The sequence below is a fragment of the Staurois parvus genome, unplaced genomic scaffold (genome assembly GCF_062004578.1).
Source record: "Staurois parvus isolate SC_StPar_1 unplaced genomic scaffold, SC_StPar_1.0 ptg000361l, whole genome shotgun sequence".
NCBI lineage: Eukaryota > Metazoa > Chordata > Amphibia > Anura > Ranidae > Staurois > Staurois parvus.
Genome location: NW_028318157.1, coordinates 3,686,669 through 3,706,892, shown reverse-complemented (window position 1 = coordinate 3,706,892; position 20,224 = coordinate 3,686,669). Strand labels below are relative to the sequence as shown.

General features: G+C 42.0%; 1 protein-coding gene across 1 annotated transcript in view; it reads right to left on the bottom strand.

The window, feature by feature from the left end:
• The window catches only part of TBC1D8B (TBC1 domain family member 8B), a 98,553-nt gene extending 78,690 nt beyond the window's left edge, over positions 1–19,863 (bottom strand). Inside the window, exons 1-2 of the mRNA XM_089684929.1 lie at positions 19,711–19,863; positions 9,608–9,718 (exon numbers count right to left, since the gene is read on the bottom strand). Of these exons, the coding sequence (XP_089541055.1) occupies positions 9,608–9,718; positions 19,711–19,837 (238 nt within the window). The 5' untranslated portion in view covers positions 19,838–19,863. The remainder of the gene's footprint in view (positions 1–9,607; positions 9,719–19,710) is intronic.
• Positions 19,864–20,224: the final 361 nt, after the last annotated feature.

The window sequence follows — 20,224 nt, the reverse complement described above, 5'->3', positions numbered from 1 at the left end:
TGATACTGTACTAATGGCACTGAGAAGGAAGAAGTTAATGTGAGGGGCGATCAAATGGTTAACTGTGGTGGTGGTGGGGGGGTGTTCTTCACTGTAAGCACACTGATTGAGATGGCTGTACTGTGCATAGCCATCCTGAGCAGTGTGCTCAAGGTGACAAGAAGGAAAATTCCTCCCCGTCGAAGATGCTCGGTAATCACCAGGCACCGGCAGGTACTTACTGGCTAGGACCTAGTGATTGACATCCACGGCTGCAAATGGCGGCGTGGGTAGGGCACGTGTGACTCGCATGTGCCCCTTACCCGGAAATGCAAAATCACATATATATAAGTGATTTTGCGCACAGATGCCACCCTGTGGCAGTATATCTGCTATAGGGCAGTCCTTAAGCAGTTAAAGTGAAACTGAAAAGAAATAAAACAAATAAAAATTTTAAATATTAATGATCAGAAAAACAGAAAGTTAAAAAAATAATAGCAGGAAAATAAATCGTTAAGGGGAGAAGGGGGAGGAGTTATGCTGATTAGGGTAGGCTAAGGGTTACAAAGGACTTTATTAGGAACACATTTTATTTAAAAATTATTTTTTTATCTTTTTTTCACTTGTCCGGTTGCTTTAGACTTGTTTCACATAGATGCGGTGTGATTCACCCACCAGTTTCAGGGAAATTTCAAGGGGTAGTTATTCAGGAGGGGTTAAGTTATTCAGGAGTGATTCTGATGCGATTTGGCTTTGAGTTCTCAGCCAGTCTATCTCTCTGTCTCTCTGATGACATGGACCACGGATCGTAGATAAGGGACGAATCAAAGACTTGCAGAAAAGGTACTGGAATCGTGTTATCTTAGGACAGATAAGCAATCTCCATTCAAGTCTATGTAGCTACAAATTGCACTGTATCACACTAAACTCACACACGACCCTTTTAACAAATCGCATCAGAATCGCACTGCAAATATGTGACTGGCCTCTATAGAAACTTGTGTCATTTCACTCATCATGCGATTCCATGCCTTCTGGAATGCATCAAAAATCGCATCAGTGTGAATCAAGGCTTAATTGACATCATATGCAGATCAAAGCTTATCCCTTTGATATGCAGATGAATGGAACAGAATAGATAGACAAGTAGAACTCTGTAGGTCTCTCTCTTTCCTCTGTGTTTATGAACATTACAACTTTTACAGTGGCTATGTTTAGAGAACAACTCCTGTCATTTTGACAGTTGAGAATAGCTGGTAAGTGTAAAAGGATGAGAAAGAGTGAGAGGTGATCCGCAGAAGGACAGAACATACTACACACGTCATGTGTGCTTTGATGAAATTGTTTTGGATGCTTGTAGTATGTCCAGTGTCCACAATTGGGTAAATCACTCTGTATTAATGTGTATTCATCCTCTGTATCTTTCCGGGGGGTATACCCATCAAATGGTATTCATCTCAACCCTGGTTAAAAAATATAACTACAGGCAAAACTTTTTTTTTTTTTTTTGGACAGAGTAGACATGGATTAGAACACCTGTCAGGGTTAGGGAGATTCCTCCTCTGTATTTATCCTGTTTATCATGATCATTGAAAGTAAAAGAAAATCCTAAATTTTGGGTTGTCTCCAGAAAGGTAATAGAGGGGACCTGGTGACCTGGGGGTCCCCAAGGGATTCCTTTAATTTTTAGGGATTTCCTCTTCCTGTTTTGACTATGGGACAGGAAGTGAAGGGAAATCTCTCCAATGGGACACAGATGGAAAAAAAAATGACAGTAGTTATAACCCTTTCTTATTCCATCCAATATTAAAAAAAAAAGAAAAAAAAAAAAAAAGAAAGTTTTGCCTATAGCTCTACTTTAAATCTGTAGTGTGTCATGCAACATTTTAGGGGTCATGCATGCATCTACCTTAAAATGTAGAAGTTTGTTTAGCAGTGAATTTACAAGCCGTTTTGAAAACGTGTTGTGTGCCAATATACATTACCACAGATCAGGTAGAGCAGGAAAAACAGCAAGTAAATACTCATTTATAAAGTACAACCTTGCAAAAAAAAAAAAAAGGGAAGAGGTCAGCAACAAAAATAGTGAGGAATATTTGTGAGACACCCTGTCTCTTTTGTCATCTACAGCAGGGGTCTCCAAACTTTCTATACAAAGAGCCAGTTTACTATCTTTCAGACTTTAGGGGGGCCGGACTGTGGCCAGTGGGAGTAGAAAGTATTTTGTCATTAGTGGGACAAAAGAATGTCCCATCTTTGGTTTTAGGGAAAGAAATAGTGCCCCATCATTGGTGTCAGTGGGAGGAATAGTGCCCCATCACTGGTGTCAGTGGGAGGAATAATGGCCCATCATTGGTGTCAGTGGGAGGAATAATGGCCCATTGTTGGTGTCAGTAGGAGAAATAGTACCCCATCATCGGGTGTCAGTGGAAGGAATAGTCCCCCAATGTTGGCGTCAGTAGGAGGAATAATGGCCCATTGTTGGTGTCAGTGAGGGGAATGGTGCCATTTATCAGAGGGAAGAATAATGCCCCAAGGGCCAGATAAAGATAAGCAAAGGGCCACATCCGGTCTTAGGGCTGCAGTTTGGAGACCCATGATCTACAGAGAGGCTGAAAAAACAGTTTTAAATTCTGTGTCAGTTCACCTAGAATGAATGACTAAAGGAGTACATGAAACTACTGTCCTAGTCTAATAGCTCAGTTCCAGGTAAAGTTTCCTTTAATAGACTGAGTCACCGACACGGATCAGATATGCAGATCAGGAGTGTGGAAGAAAAGTCAGCAGACCTTATATTTTTGTTATGTGTCTGTTGCTCTGTAATTAACCGCTTCCCCTGCTCCCTATAGCAGAAATACTGCTACAGGGTGGAAGGGCTGTGCAAAATCATGTGTATACAGTCAGGTCCATAAATATTGGGACATCAACACAATTCTAACATTTTTGGCTCTATACACCACCACAATGGATTTGAAATGAAATGCACAAGATGTGCTTTAACTGCAGATTGTCAGCTTTAATTTGAGGGTATTTACATCCAAATCAGGTGAACGGTGTAGGAATTACAACAGTTTGCATATGTGCCTCCCACTTGTTAAGGGACCAAAAGTAATGGGACAATTGGCTTCTCAGCTGTTCCATGGCCAGGTGTGTGTTATTCCCTCATTATCTCAATTACAATGAGCAGATAAAAGGTACAGAGTTCATTTCAAGTGTGCTATTTGCATTTGGAATCTGTTGCTGTCAACTCTCAAGATGAGATCCAAAGAGCTGTCACTATCAGTGAAGCAAGCCATCATTAGGCTGAAAAAACAAAACAAACCCATCAGAGAGATAGCAAAAACATTAGGCGTGGCCAAAACAACTGTTTGGAACATTCTTAAAAAGAAGGAAAGCACCGGTGAGCTCAGCAACACCAAAAGGCCCGGAAGACCACGGAAAACAACTGTGGTGGATGACCGAAGAATTCTTTCCCTGGTGAAGAAAAGACCCTTCACAACAGTTGGCCAGATCAGGAACACTCTCCAGGAGGTAGGTGTATGTGTGTCAAAGTCAACAATCAAGAGAAGACTTCACCAGAGTGAATACAGAGGGTTCACCACAAGATGTAAACCATTGGTGAGCCTCAAAAACAGGAAGGCCAGATTAGAGTTTGCCAAATGACATCTAAAAAAGCCTTCACAGCTCTGGAACAACATCCTATGGACAGATGAGACCAAGATCAACTTGTACCAGAGTGATGGGAAGAGAAGAGTATGGAGAAGGAAAGGAACTGCTCATGATCCTAAGCATACCACCTCATCAGTGAAGCATGATGGTGGTAGTGTCATGGCGTGGGCATGTATGGCTGCCAATGGAACTGGTTCTCTTGTATTTATTGATGATGCGACTGCTGACAAAAGCAGCAGGATGAATTCTGAAGTGTTTCGGGCAATATTATCTGCTCATATTCAGCCAAATGCTTCAGCACTCATTGGTTCCGCTTCACAGTGCAGATGGACAATGACCCAAAGCAGACTGCAAAAGCAACCAAAGAGTTTTTTAAGGGAAAGAAGTGGAATGTTATGCAATGGCCAAGTCAATCACCTGACCTGAATCCGATTGAGCATGCATTTCACTTGCTGAAGACAAAACTGAAGGGAAAATGCCCCAAGAACAAGCAGGAACTGAAGACAGTTGCAGTAGAGGCCTGGCAGAGCATCACCAGGGATAAAACCCAGCGTCTGGTGATGTCTATGCGTTCAAGACTTCAAGCTGTAATTGACTGCAAAGGATTTGCAACCAAGTATTAAAAAGTGAAAGTTTGATCTATGATTATTATTCTGTCCCATTACTTTTGGTCCCTTAACAAGTGGGAGGCACATATGCAAACTGTTGTAATTCCTACACCGTTCACCTGATTTGGATGTAAATACCCTCAAATTAAGGCTGACAGTCTGCAGTTAAAGCACATCTTGTTTGTTTCATTTCAAATCCATTATGGTGGGGTATAGAGCCAAAAAATTTGAATTGTGTCGATGTCCCAATATTTATGGACCTGACTGTATATACGTGATTTGCATTTCCAGGAAGGGGTGTGCACCTCCCTAACTGCATCGCCATTGGTGGCTGCAGATGTCGATCACCAGGTCCCGGCCGGAGATTCCCCGCTGGAACCCGGCGATTGCCAAGAAACAGTGATAGGGGAGAGACCTGTGTGAAAACAACACAGGTCTCTCTCCTGCCAGCAGTAATATGTGGTTTCTCTAGTAAAACACACACACAGCACACACAGTCAAACAACACACAGCACACCGTTAACCCTTTGATCGCCCCAGATGTTAACCCGTCTGGAGGGCAAGTGGTAAAAGCAGTACGCAAAAGCAAACATTTATTATATTGCAGCTTGCCAATTCTTAGATGTGATGGCGGAATTATTTTTTTTTTGGTCTTTGGTTTTTTCATCTGGTGATTCAACCAGAAACTCTGCTGTTTTTCAGAAGTTCAAGCTATCCAGTAGAATCACTTTACATGGAAGAGACTATCCATTTGCCACTGACAGGGGTGATTAAAATGGTCAGATTTTTATTCATGTAACACCTTTATCCCAAAAGGAAAAAACTGTTTATTGTAACTGATTATAAAATGTGAGCTGGAGTTTGGCTTCAATTTGTTATTGTATTTAAATTTGATAATATGTTTAACACTAACACCACCACCCCCCCTTTCCCAGACTGACAATGCTGCTGTCTGCTGTGTCCTGGCTCATTCCTCCAAAGTGGTGTCTCACTAACAGGGGAGGTGTGTTACTGGCCAGATCACCAGGTGAAAACAGAGGGGTAAAAAAACAAAGAAAAGACAACTGATGCAGCCATCGCATCTAATGACTGGTAAGCTGCAATACAATACATTTTTGGTTTTAAGTTTTGAAGCCAAAGGGTAGAATAACATTCAAGCAAACACCATATCAGGAAAACAAAATCTGCAATTGCAACCCCCATGTTTACTTCATGACTAAATTTCCTTCAAACTCTGGGCAGCTAAAAAATAAAAAAAATAAAAATGTTGAGCCATCCCACCCCTCCCTCTCAGTTAATTTAGTCCTAGGAGTTCCTCTTTAAAAACAGAGCCATGGTCCCTATGCAGTACATGCACTTTCAATTGCAATTTTTTTTCCTGGAAACAAGGGAGATTTATTAGACTGGGCATGTCTGTGTTACAGAACAAAGTGGTCAGAAGGTTTTAATAGTAAAACTTGTTAAGATATGTGTCTTAATACCAGTTTGTGTCTAACCGATCACCATATCTTTGCACTTCAGGTGTCACATATTTAATACTACAATGCTACCATATGGAAAGAAAACCTGTCATGAAAACTTACCATTTAGTGGTCTGCCCAAATTTCCAAGTTACTGGAGGGTCTCACTCCCCTTGTTGAATGTATCATTTATTTTACTTCTAAAGAGAAGTGAAATTCTTCCTGCTACAGAAGCACAGCGTGGCATCAAACATTAATAAAGTATAAAAGCTGCAAAGGCTTTTCCACTATTTACCGAGAGTGACTCAGCTATTCAACAGACACAGAACCTGCTATGTCTGCTGTGTACTTCATAGAACAAAAAATATTCTGTGTTAGGGAGTAAAGCAAACGTAGCTTCAAATGACAGTCAAAATTAGACATCTTTGCTGTTGATGTTGTATAACAAAGGAAGAAAACTCAATTCAGCAATAATTAAAGCTGAATCCTGGGAAAACTACAGTGAAGGAATTAAGTATTTGATCCCCTGCTGATTTTGAATATTTGCCCACTCACAAAGAAATGATCAGTCTAAAAATCGAATGGTAAGTGTATTGTAACACTGAGAGACAGAATAGCAACAGAAAATTAAAAAGAAATGCATGTTTAACAAATTATGCACTGATTTGCATGTTCATGAGGGAAATAAGTATTTGATCCCCTATCACTCAGCAGTATTTCTGGCTACCAGGTGTCTTTTATACAGGTAACAAGCTAAGATTAGAAGCAGCCTCTTAAAGGGAGTGCTGCTAATCTCATTTTGTTACCTGTATAAAGACACCTGTCCACAGGAGCAATCAAACAATCAAATTCCAAACTCTCCACCATGGCAAAGACCAAAGAGCTGTCCAAGGATGTCAGGGACAAGATTGTAGATCTACAGAAGGCTGGACTGGGCTACAAAACTATCGCCAAGCAGCTTGGTGAGAAGGTGACAACAGTTGGTGCAATCATTCGCAAATGGAAGAAACACAAAATAACTGTCAGTCTCCTTAGGTCTGGTGCACCATGCAAGATCTCACCTCGTGGAGTGTCAATGATCATGAGAACAGTGAGGAATCACCCCAGAACTACACGTGAGAATCTTGTCAAAGATCTCCTGGCAGCTGGGACCACAGTCACCAAGAAATCGACTGGTAACACACTATATTGACAAGGACTGAAATCCTGCAGTGCCCGCAAGGTCCCTCTACTCAAGAAAGCACATGGCCAGGCCCGTCTGAAGCTTGCCACTGAACATCTGAATGATGCAGAGGAGGATTGGTAGAAAGTGTTGTGGTCAGATAAGACCACAATCGAGCTCTTTGGCATCAGCTTAACTCGCCGTGTTTGGAGGAGGAGGAATGCTGTCTATGACCCCAAGAACATCATCCCAACTGTCAAACATGGTGGTGGAAACATTCTGCATTGGGGGTGTTTTTGTGCTAAGGGGACAGGACAACTGCACCGCATCAAAGGGACAATGGAAGGGGCAATGTACTGTCAAATCTTGGGTGAGAACCTTCTTCCCTCAGCCAGGGCATTGATGGGTGTTCCAGCATGACAATGACCCAAAACACACAGCCAAGGCAACAAAGGAGTGGCTCAAGAAGAAGCACATTAAGGTCCTGGAGTGGCCTAGCCAGTCTCCAGACCTCAATCCAATTGAAAATCTGTGGAAGGGGCTGAAAGTTTGAGTTACCAAACAACAGCCACCAAACCTGAATGACTTGGGAGAGGATCTGCCAAGAGGAGTGGGCCAAAATCCCTCCTGAGATGTATGCAAACCTGGTGGCCAACTACAGAAAACATCTGACCTCTGTGATTGCCAACAAGGGATTTGCCACCAAGTACTAAGTCATGTTTTGTGAAAGGGATCAAATACTTATTTCCCTCATGAACATGCAAATCAGTGCATAATTTGTTAGACATGCAATTCTTTTGAATTATTTATTGCTACCATTTGATTTTTAGACTGATCATTTCTTTGCGAGTGGGAAAACATTCAAAATCAGCAGGGGATCAAATACTTATTTCCTTCACTGTAAATATCCTCCCTTGCAACAGAGCTGTGCCTGGAAGGGTTAAACTTCACCAAAAGTGAAAGTTCCACTTGTTTGTCTCATCCACCCCTTCCGCTTTAACATTAAGCACTTTTTTTGGGGGGGGGGAGCACTCCCCTTTGGATCGCCTGTCCACCCCTCTTCACTGGCAGCCTTCTCGGACACATCGCAGGTACCAGAAGACTGAGGGACCATGCAAAATGCACAGTCCAGCGCGCAAGGCTGCACAGACTCTTTTCCTTAGTTGTCAGCATCTGGACCCAAAGCCCACTAAAGAATCAGCTCAGGTGAGGACAGCGTTGGATACCGGGACAGGTAAGCGTCCTTATATTAAAAGTCAGTAGCTACAGTATTTGTAGTTGCTGACTTTTAATTTTTGGGGGAGACTGAAGCGCCTCTTTAACTGCTTGCTTATGCCTAGGAGACAGAGAAAAGCAGTTTTACTTACCTTATCCTCTACTCACACACGTTCCTCTATCCTGCTAGACCAGTCCCCATGGCCTCTTCCCCCTGCACTTCGGCAGGCTTAGGTCCTATGTCACCAAGACCAATGCATGGACCATAGCCCTGCAATGGATGGGAGGATGCTGAGTGACAGTTCACTGATGGAACAGTGGGGAGCACCATTTGGTGCAGGAGCGGAGAATAAGGTATATAAAAAAATGCTCTTATGTCCCCAAAAAATAAACAAGTAATTAACCCTTAAAATGCAGTAGCAGCTGCACTGGAAGAGAGGACTTTTTGTTAGTGATGCACTGATATAATCGGCGGCAGAAAATTATTGGCCGAAAAAAAAGGTGCAGATAATGATAATTGACTTAAATGGAAAATTGTGTCCCATTGACTTCAATGCAAAATCAGGTCCCATTAACTTAAATGCAAAAACGCCTCAATTTATGTTTTTAAATTTTATATAGATTTTATTTTCTGTCCAATGTTTGTGTGTTACTTTCAATAAAAAAGTTATTTTCCGTTACTTCAGGGTTCAACAAAACCCAGGCGCCAGGTCACCATGGTGACTAGAAATTGTGTCCTGGTGCCTGGGCTTTTGTAAGCCATCCGCATCTGCTTGCCACTCACAGCAGGCGCTACCATAAGACATCACAGGCAGCCACCTTAAGGAACCAGGCTGGGAGGGGGGGGGCATTTAAATACCCCTTTGCCAGGGCTGTATTAACGTAGGGGCTCATGGAGCTGCAGCTCCAAGCCCCTATCAGTAGACTGACCAATTGGGCACTGCACGAGGGTCCGGGTGCAATAGGGCCTGGTCATGGAGAGTCCAAGTCCGCTGGCAGCAGCTGCAGGAAGCGGGACAGCCAAGGCCTTGGCGTGTAGGCAAAGAAGAAGGAAGGGCAGGAGGTGCAGGCAGACAAAGACCACTCCATCTCACATCAAATAGATCTGCTGGAAGTAGCAGAGCACCTCCTGAAAAGCTGATTCATAAATGCTATATGAATCATCTGCCCTTACTCAAGATGGCCACAGCCAGAAATGCTAGAGGTGTTTTTTCTCAGCAAATTACAGTATGCAGACATGGATGGGGGAGTTTGCTTTGAATATCAAAAATGAATTAAAATAGTGTTTTTGGATGGTGGTGCTCAGATACAGTGCAGTTTGGCTTTAAGTCACTGACCTGAAACAAATGTACAGCAAGTAAAGTCAAAATCCCACATCTGCATATTTGTACATGGTCAATGATATTTGAGCCAAAGACTCAGGGTGATAAGGGCAGGGGTCAACACATCAGCCAGACCACTAGCCTTTATAGCCTTCATACTCCTTTCCTGACATTTTGCAGACATGTACTCACCACAAGCAATGGACCAGTAGACCTGGGAGTCAGGGGTTTGATGAAGAATTCTGAATGGAGCGACTTTAGCAGTTGAATCTAAAACTGCATCCAGAGTTCCCACAAGAAGACCTAGGTAAAATACAAAAGCAAACTATTCATTTTTAGAGGTAGCCATAAAAAGATGGAACTAAAACACTATTTCATTAATAAAAAAAATTAAATTTTTTGTAAAAAGTACCCATAACTGTCATAAGGGGTACGTATAATGGTTAACTAAAACAATTACGTTCAAAACTTGTTAAAAAAAACCAAAAGATTTCTTAAAAAAAATATTGTTGCCTTTGAATATTTACTACAACAGAAGAGTGCAAAATCTGGTGGAGCTCTGCATAGAAACCAATCAGCTTCCAAGTTGTATTGCCAAAGCTTAACCTCCCTAGCGGTCTGATTATGTCCATATTTCTGTGCTCAAAGCGGTACATTTTTTTGCATGGAAATATATAGTTTTTTTATTGTAGGCCTGTAATTTTTAGGAATAACTCGCTGAAATATGTCCGAACAAGAGTCTAGTAAACATCCCAGGTATGATAAAATTTGAAACACGAAATCATAAATTATAATTTAATAAATAATCATAAAAAATAATATAATAATAATAAATTTAATTCAATAATATAATCAAACCAAAAACACTGAAATTTGAAATATAGCGCCAAGTTTGCACATCACTGAGCAAAGTCGCAAAATCGTTTTCAGTGTCTGATCACGAATCATTATCACTCAATTCTGCAAGTGGTTCTAATTTACTATCGCTGTTCTCTAGCCGGTCTAAAACCGATTTTGACCTAAAGGGACGCTTTCTGGACGCCATGGACATTTCTCAGTTTCCAGGCAGAAAGAACAGTACAAATGCAGGCAGGGCACAGGACAAAGCACTCGGGACAAAATGTATGTGAAATGGTTTGATACAGTAATGTTATACTATGTGATTTTAGTGTATTGAGTGAATGTCACTTTTGGTCATTTTCAAATTTCCCACCAGTTCCGTCCCCCGTACGTCCCGACGCTTGCAGGGGACGTAACCTAGATGACAGATGCCGGCATCTGCCGGATTACATTGCCGGGGACACCGCAGGAGGGACATCGTGGGAGCGCAGGACAAGGTAAATGAAGAACAGATGCCGGAGCAACGCTGCATGGTAAGCCCGAGTGTAGCTCGGGGTCACCACTTTTGGTACTGAAACTTTACCCCGATCTACACTCGGGAATACCGCCAGGGAGGTTAATTGAACAAGCTGAAGTTAGAAGCTGATTGGTTTGTATGCAGAGCTGCACCAGATTTTGCACTCTCCAGTTTTAGTAAATCAACCCTATTGTATTTACTGGTGTTCAAAGACACAAGCTACATTCTTATCAGCCCACCACATTATATGAGCTAGCCAACAGCAAAGTGCAGAAGCAGGATAAGGCAGGCAACCTTTTATTATTTATTTATTACAGGTACTTGTTTAGCGCCGTCAATTTACGCAGCGCTTTACATACAGATTTTATATTCACATCATTCCCTAACTCTCAAGGGGCGTACAATCTAAGGTCCCTAACTTACATTCATACATACACATACTAGGGTCAATTTACACAGGAACCAATTAACCTACCAGCATGTCTTTGGAGTGTGGGAGGAAACCAGAGTACATAGAGGAAACCCACACAAGCACAAGGAGAACATGCAAACTCCAGGCAGGGAGCCATGGTTGGGATTCAAACCAACAACCCTAGTACTGCCAGGCAGAAGTGCTAACCTTTTACCCAATCGAAATATCTTTTCAGCTCAGCACTGCCTGGAAATCAGAGAAATATGCCTGTACTTTGTGCTAATTGCTTATTTTCTTTTTACTGATTTACTCTATGAGATGATCTCTTCTGCTATTAACAATACAATTTTATCATTTTAAGAAAAATGACACTCCCCCAGAAAAGCACATATAACTTGATGGCTTTTCCCAGATGTTCTGTACAGAGCTGGAAATCCAGTTATTGACATCCCCTACAAAAAGCAGTTTCATTTTCAGCAAGACACATGAAAATACATGGGTACACATAAAGGAAAGCAAAGACTTCCTTCTTTCTACAACACTGAGACTGCGCAGACAGAGGTAATGATGGCAGACTCTTACCCTAGGGCAGTTTACCTTAGATTGTATGCCCCTTGTGGATTAATGACTGATGTGAATGTACAAAACTTTTTAAAAAGTGTGTGTGTGTGTGTGTGTGTGTGTTAAATAGTTAGGATGAGAAAGGGCAGGGTAAGGTTTATATAATTTTTCCCAAAAAATGGAGCTGGTAAAATCTGATGATTCTGAAGTCCATGATGAAATAGACGTGGTAATGCATGTGGTCAAAATTGTACCAGTTGCAGAGCTCCTGATGTACATAGGACTATGTATTTTGCCACACTGACTTATGAAGGTCGATGCTCCATGTGACTGTGCCTGCAGCCTTGTGCTGCCATCTGTTGGCGTGTTACAAAATTAGTCTGAGAAGAATGTTTACATACTACCTTGTATAACATGAAGATGTATGGTGTTCATGTATTCTGACACCTTTGAGTGTGCTGCTTTCCCAGTTTTTTGGAGTGCAGAGGTGCACACACAAACAATGAAAATGTCACATGGGTTTCATGAATTTGGCACACAGCTTCCGACTATATCCGCACACCCACAATCATATCAAAAATGCTACACTGAATCAACCCCATTATTCCTAAAAGTGTATACTGCATATAAAGCTGAAAAATACTACAAAGTGCTGCAGTTTGAAAAGCAGTTATTTGACCAATGTTTACAACCAGGTCTTTCAGGGTAGTTTAGTGGTATCACTGGCATTGTAAAGGCAGCAAAGAAATGTGTTCTCTGACAGAGAGGTATTTAGTACAAATGAGTCAGATTTGTATTGCAAAAAATATGGCAGAGCGAATCTGGCACGCCGTCTTTTCATGTCTGCCAAGCTCCACTAGAACCCTACTGTTTCTGCATCTCTGTAGACACAACACATGCCAGCCTGTACTCCAAACATGAACCACCCACCCGTCTTACAATGAAAATAAAAACACCCCCATGTGTCGGCTGTGACGGGGAAAAGATCAAATGCACCCCTTTCAATATTTTGTGATACGGTAATCATAAACAAGCGCAAAAATGAGTGGGCAGCACAGTGGCTTAGTGGTTAGCATGTCGGCCTTGCAGCAAATGGGTCATGGGTTCAATTCCCAACCATGGCGCCTCCTGCATGGAGTTTGCATGTTCTCCCTGTGCTTGCGTGGGTTTCCTCCAGGTACTCCGGTTTCCTCCCACACTCCAAAGACATGCTGGTAGGTTAATTGGATCCTGTCTAAATTGGCCCTAATATGTGTATGTATGAATGTAAGTTAGGGACCTTAGATTGTACGCTCCTTGAGGGTTAGGGACTGATGTGAATGTTCAATATATATATGTATAGCGCTGCGTAAATTGACAGCACTATATAAGTACCTGAAATAAATAAATAATGAATATCTTTGAATGTTCACAATAATCCACACTGTTCCTCTATCTTCATAACTTTTGAACGCTACTTTGTGACGTATAATATCACCCAAATGTACGCAAAAATGAAAAGATAAAATAAAGAAAAACTTGACTCAACCTCTCCAATATAAAGCGCAAAACATAAAAAAAAAAAAAAAAATCCTGTTCCTTAACCGCTTCACGCCGATGGTATGCAAATGGTATGCAAATATGTGGCAGCCGGGCCTTGATGCCAAGCGGCCACATATTTGCGTACCATTTGCAAACAAACTTGTGCTGAGAGCGCACCCCTGCATGCTCCCAGCACGTGTCGGTGTCCCTCAGAAAGGTCCCAATCTCTCCTTGCGATTGGGACCTTTACAATTAAGTGACTGCCGTAACAGCCAATCATGGCGGTCACATGACCCTAAACACCGCCTCCCAGCGTCAGAAACCCCTTAAAGAGATGGGAGGAAATGGCATGAAGGGGTTAAAATGACACTAAATTCTTTAAAATGACACTAAATTCTAGTTCAAAAAAAAGAAATGTCTCTTCTAGTAAACTCTCACCTTGTAAAACAACCTATTCTGTTTAAAATAGAAATGAAAGGCAAAACATTGTGTATAGATATAAAAAAGGGAAAACAAAGTGTATAAAAATGTATGTAATGTTTTGGTTTTTTTTCACATTCCCTGTTCATTGCTGCATAAATGCTGGGGAAGGAGAAAGAGCAGCATACTGATCTTCCCAGTGAAAGGCAGTGCAGGGGTGGGGGTGATGTCAGGACAAGTCTGATCATTTCCAGCACAGCTAGAAAACTGACCATGGCGTGTTCTTCTGCCCACTGTGGTCAGTTTTTAAAAGGAAATTAGAGGGACTGGCAAGAACACCAAGGATTTCACACACAGGAAACAATACAAAGAGAACAGGTTACTTTTTCATACAAGTACATGATATAGCAGGCACATAGCAGGAATATGAAATGTTTGGTTTACATATTCTAACTCAACAAGGTACCTGGTTTTGTCAGATAGGTGCTCTAATACTAAAAGTCAGTAGCTACAGAATTTGTAGCTGCTGACTTTTTCCCTTTTTTTTGGCTGGGGGGGCAACTCCGCTTTAAAGAAATGTTCGGGATCTCATTTCATGAAAAATAGATTACAGAACCATTAAGTAGTGGATGCGTATGGATTATTTTTGGAGACTAAGGATATTATTTCATATCAATTTAACATGCAACAAAAATGATACCCCCCTAAACCCAACACATATACATATATACCATCATACAAATCTTCATTACCCGCTTCCCGACCTCCCTATAGCAGAACTACTGATACAGGACTGCCTAAAATCACATATTATTTATATATATATATGTATACACGTGCTTTTGCATTTCCGCACAGGGGGCGTGCGCACCACCCTACCCACACTGCCATTGGCGACTACAGCTGTCAATCACTGGATCCTAGCTGGAGATTCCCCCCGGCACCCAGTGATCCCCAAGGAACACTGACAGGGGAAAGGTCTGTATCTAAACAATACAGATCTCTCCCCTGCCAGCACCACCATGCTGCTTTGTATTGGTTTGAATAACAGAGCAATACAAACCAGCATGCTTACATAGTAAAACACACACAGGCCACATAGTAAATGAGCATATAGTTAACCCTTTGATCGCACCAGATGTTAACCCCTTCCTGCCCAGTGTCAGAGCTTTTTATTAGCACTGATCACTGTACTGGTGTTACTGGGTTTCCAGTGTCAGAATGCCCGCCGCAGTCCCGCTATAAGTCGCTGATCGCCGCCATTACTAGTTTAAAAAAAATTTCAGTATATATACACTGACATTTGTAGACACTATAACTTTCATGTAAACCAATTAATTTACACATATTGGGATTTTAGCAAATGCATGTAGAATACATTTTGGCCTACATTTATGATGAAATTTGATTTTTTAAATTTTTTTACTGGATAGGTTTTATAGCAAAAAGTCAAAAATATTGTTTTTCTTTCAAAATTGTCAGTCTTCTTTTGTTTATAGCGCAAAAAATAAAAACCGCAGAGGTGATCAAATACCACCAAAAGAAAGATCCATTTGAGCGAAGAAAGGACATAAATTTCATTTGGGTGCAGCATTGCATGACCGCACAATTGTCAGTTAAAGCAGCTCCATATCCCAAAAAAATGGCCTGGTCAGGAAGGGGGGTAAATCCTCTGGAAGGCAAGTGGTTAAAACAGTTTTCTCTTGTGTGTAAACAATTATGTGTCCAGCTGCAACATTAGTAGCAATCTTCCCAAAACAAATGCAACATAAAATGTTTGCCATCCTACAGTGAATACAACACATGCGGAGTCTCCCTACATCTGTGTAAAATCAAAGTTTCAGGTCAGACACTATGGGGGGAGATTTACTATAACTGGAGTGCAAAATCTGGTGCCGCTCTGCAAATAAACCAATCAGCTTCCAGGTTTTATTGTCAAAGGTTAACTGATAAAGCTGAAGTAAGGCTGGACATACATTATACAATTTTCTTGAGAATTTTGCTTTAGATTTAGGAAAAAACATGTAATAAGAGCTCAAACCTAAACAACACTTTCAGTTGTATCCAATTAGGCAGGCCCTTGTGCTACATAGTTGAAGGTAAATCTAAAGGAAATTGGGCAGAAATTGGACAGAAAATTGTGTAGTGTATGGCCAGCCTTAGAAGCTGATTGGCTATCAAGCACAGCTGCACCAGATTCTGACTGCTCCAGTTTTAGTGAATCTCCCGCACTGTGTATTAGCAGAATTTTCCGTTTCTCTTTTCTCCTCTCTTCGGTTAAAAATAAAACAAACTATCAACAATAATGTAATAATGTTACAACCTGAATTTATTAAAAATGTTCTAAAATATAGACTCACGATTATTGGTGCTGCGATCTGCACCAGATTCAACCAAGATATAATACCACATCACTGCTACAGATTAGAGAAGTGTGGGAAAGTCGGGGTCTCTCACCCCTTGTATGATTTGTCTTGCCTCTGAGAGGGAGGAATGTGTTGTCCTCTGTATTGTTCCTGCCATTGCTTGTCTCAGGAAAGTGCTCTGAGCCAGGACGAGGTGCAAGAGTGCAGAGGACAGAGCTGCGTGTAAGCTAGAATTTTGACAGACCACTTTGCACCCCAACTGGGTGCCTCCACCACACAGTGTCCCACCCCAGATCTTTCCAAACCCTTTCACAGACCAACAGCTAACACCAGTCCTCAAGCATCATACACAGACAATATGTTCAGGTAAAACCAAAGAAATATCTGTTTATTAACTGCTTCCCAACCGCCCTATAGCAGAAATACTGCTACAGGGTGGCAAGGGTGCGCAAAATCACGTATATATGCAACCTACCCACCCCACCATTCGTGGTGGTCAATCACTGGGTCCCGGCTGGTGATTACTCGCTGGCACCCGGTGATTACTGAGGATCTCCGACGGCGAGGAGAACTGTTTTGTCTACTAACAGTTCTCCTGTCAGCTCGGGCACACTGCTTTGGAAGGCTGTCCGCAGCACAGCCATCCAAAGCAGTGTTCTTACAGTGAAGCACAAAGACACCACCCCTTAGTAAAACACTCCCAGCACACAGTTAACCCTGTGATCGCCCCTCATGTTAACCCCTTCCTGCCCACTGCCATTAGTACAGTGCCAGTGCTTTTTTTTTTTTTTAGCACTGATCACTGTACTGGTGTCACTGAGGATGTCAGTGACACCAATCAGTTCCCTCCAGTGCCAGAATGCCTGCCGCAGTCCTGCAGTCTCGCTATAAGTCGCTGATCGCCGCCATTACTAGTAAAAATTGTTTTTACTAAATTCCAGTATCTACCACCATTTGTAAACGCTGTAACTTTCATGTAAATCAATTAATTTACATGTATTGGGATTTTTTTTTTAGCAAAGACCTGTAGCAGAATACATTTTGTCCTAAATTGATGGCGAAATGTGATTTTTGAAATTTTTTTTACTGGGCAGGTTTAATAGCAAAAAATATTATTTTTTTCTCAAAATTGTAGGTCTTTTTTTATAGCGCAAAAAATAAAAACCACAGAGGCGATGAAATACCACCGAAAGAAAGCTCTATTCGTGGGAAAAAAATGTATGTAAATTTAATTTGGGTGCAGCGTTGCATGACCACGCAATTGTCAGTTAAAATAACACAGAAGAACCATAAAGCAAAAAATGGCCTGGTCAGGAAGGGGGGTAAATCCTCATAAGGGCAAATGGTTAACCCCCCCCCCCCAGAGAAGGACATTCCCTTTTGGGGATATTAGCATAGATATGGTAAGGTGTTCAACCAGTAAAAATTTTATTTTGGTGGTATTCACCACTGGGATTTTTATTTTTTTAGCTATATAAATGAAAATGTCCAAACATTTTGAAAAAAAAGTGTTTTTCTTTTAAAATTTTGCAAATAAACTTTCTTCATAAATCGTGGCCAAAATGTATTCAGTTATCTTTTTTATTAAGAAAATAAATAACCCAAATTAGTTTGTAACCACAAATTATAATTTTTCCAAAAAATTATTTTACATTTTTATTATTTGTCTTTTTTTTTTTCTTAAACATACCATCACCTCAGCAGTACAGTGTCACCATAGTGACACTATACTACTTGTAGGGGGTGATGAAGACTTTTTTTTTTTTTTTACACGGATTGCTTTTACAGCTTTTATGGGTGTAAAAGCAATCATTTCTCCTCTCTGGCTGCATTCTTGCAGCCATTGAGAAATACTGTGAGAGCTGTGATTGGTCACAGCTTGTCACATGGTAGAAGGCTGTTGTGAATAGCCTTGTACCATGTGATCTCTGTAATCATTCACAGATTTCACACGTAGTAAGCAATGATGTCACAAGTGACATCTTGCTTACTATTATTCATGTGAACACTGATTGGCCAATCAGTGATCACGAGTGGGACCTCACACAGAGGTCCCGTACAGTGATCGGTGTTCCCAGGTAGCGCGCACAACCTGAAAATGCGGGCCCCGTTTATGAACAGCAACCTGCTCCTGCACTGCTCCCATCCGGCCGTTTATGTACATGGGCCGGACGGGAAGTGGTTAATAGCTAAAAGTCAACAATATTGTTTTTTTTTTCAAAATTGCCTTTTTTTTGTTTAAAGCACAAAAAATTAAAAATGCAGAGGCTATCAAATACCACCAAAAGAAAACTCCATTTGTGGGAAAAAAGGACATATGTTTCATTTTTTAATTTCATATTCTCCTAGATTGTAAGCTCCAAGAATCAGGGCCCTCAAATCCCTCTTGTATTGAACTGTATTGTTGCTGTATTGTCTCCCGCTATAATGTAAAGTGCTGAGCAAACTGTTGGCGCTAAATAAATCCGGTATAATAATAATAATTTATGTAGTGTTGCATGACCGCGCAATTGTCGGTTAAAGTAACAAAACGACTTATCTAAAAAAACAGCCTGGTCAGGAAGGGGGGTAAATCCTCAAGAGGACAAGTGGTTAAAGAGTAATTCCATTTTTGTTGAGAAAAAAATAATTTCTATCTTGGTGATCGATGTACATTGCAGGGATTTTAATAAACTTTGTTGCAGATTCCTAGCTTTTGCTCTTCTGTAGAAATAGCTGTTTATGTCAGACTGAATCAGGATGGGAGTGATTTTATAATTATCAGCCAGCTGCTGCACCTGCAGGGCTCTAATGACGAAATTGGCAGGGTCTGCATCCCTTTAGACACGATTGCCCATTGGGAGCATCTTTGTGACATTTTTGTTGCAGGGGATGCCCAAAGTCTAACTTGTATTTTCTGAGTAAATCAGTGAGCCAATCAGACAAGCAGGAAATGACACTTCTGGGGGGGCACCCTGTGCCGCATTGCATTTTCCAGAAACTGACAGCCTTGTAGATTGGAAAGGAAAGGTCGTTTTGAATGACATTCAACTACAATATGACTTGTGTACCATTGTATATATTTTTTCCAACAAAAGCGGAGTTACACTTTAATACCCCGGTCACATCAGGTGCAAATTGGTATGTGATTTGCATGCTATGCGACCTTCAAATCACATGCCAAGTCGCACCCTATTGTCTGCAATTACAGCGGTCATATCGGTGTGGTTCCAGCTTGGTCGGAGCCGCAGATTTCTAAAGTATTACAGGCACTACTTTTGGTGCGATTTGCATAGACATCTGTGTCCGAAGTCTTGCCAATCGCAAGTCCCCCGACCTTCACTGTAAGTCGCACGATATCAAAGTGGGCCTTGATGTGACCGGGGTGTAAGTGACCTGTCATCCTGGTTGTGGGTCAGTGGCTCTGCAGCTGCTGCACCTACAGCCAGGTAAGCAGTATGAAGAGAAGGGGGGGCGGTAATGCCAGTCACCCTCCATGGTGATCATAGCTGGCCATGCCCAGCCCCTCTAATGCACACTGGGATGACCGTAGCCATGGTTGTTGCTGTATGAAATGAGGACATGCTCAGTGATGACGGCCAGCCCTGCCAGATGTGGCCAGCTCGGTCACCACGTCAGCAGCCGCCAGATGTGGATGTGTATCGGGGAGATGTTGTACCTGTGAGCCCCCCTCCGTCCTCCCCATAGCCCCGCCTCCTCTGCAGCACGAAGTACGGGTTGGAGGTCTCGGTCACCCACAGCTTCCAGGCGTTCTTCAGCAGAACCTCCTCCGGTCTCAGCCACATCTTGCCCGTACGTAGCAACTAGTTCCAACCGGTGACGTCACGGTCATGTGACCGGGCATTGCCGCGCCACGTGACCGTCCGCCGAGAGTTGTCAGAGAGCGGAGGAATAGAATGGATCTGGGTGGGAGAAGGAGGCGGGGCCGTGCGGGACGGGGGCGGGGCGCACCATCAGAGAAGTTTAGCGGGGGGAGTGAGACTGCTGGGAGAGTCCGATAGTATACAGGTTCACGCCTAAGCGTTTTCTCCATTGTTTTGCAGAAATGCAGTACAGTCCATTACACAATGAGTCCTATGAGACACGTTCACAGGTCCGCGTTTTCACCCTGTGCGTTTTTTGGAAATGGGCAGGAACTTTTTTTGAACGCAAAAAGCTGTGTTTGTGGTTCT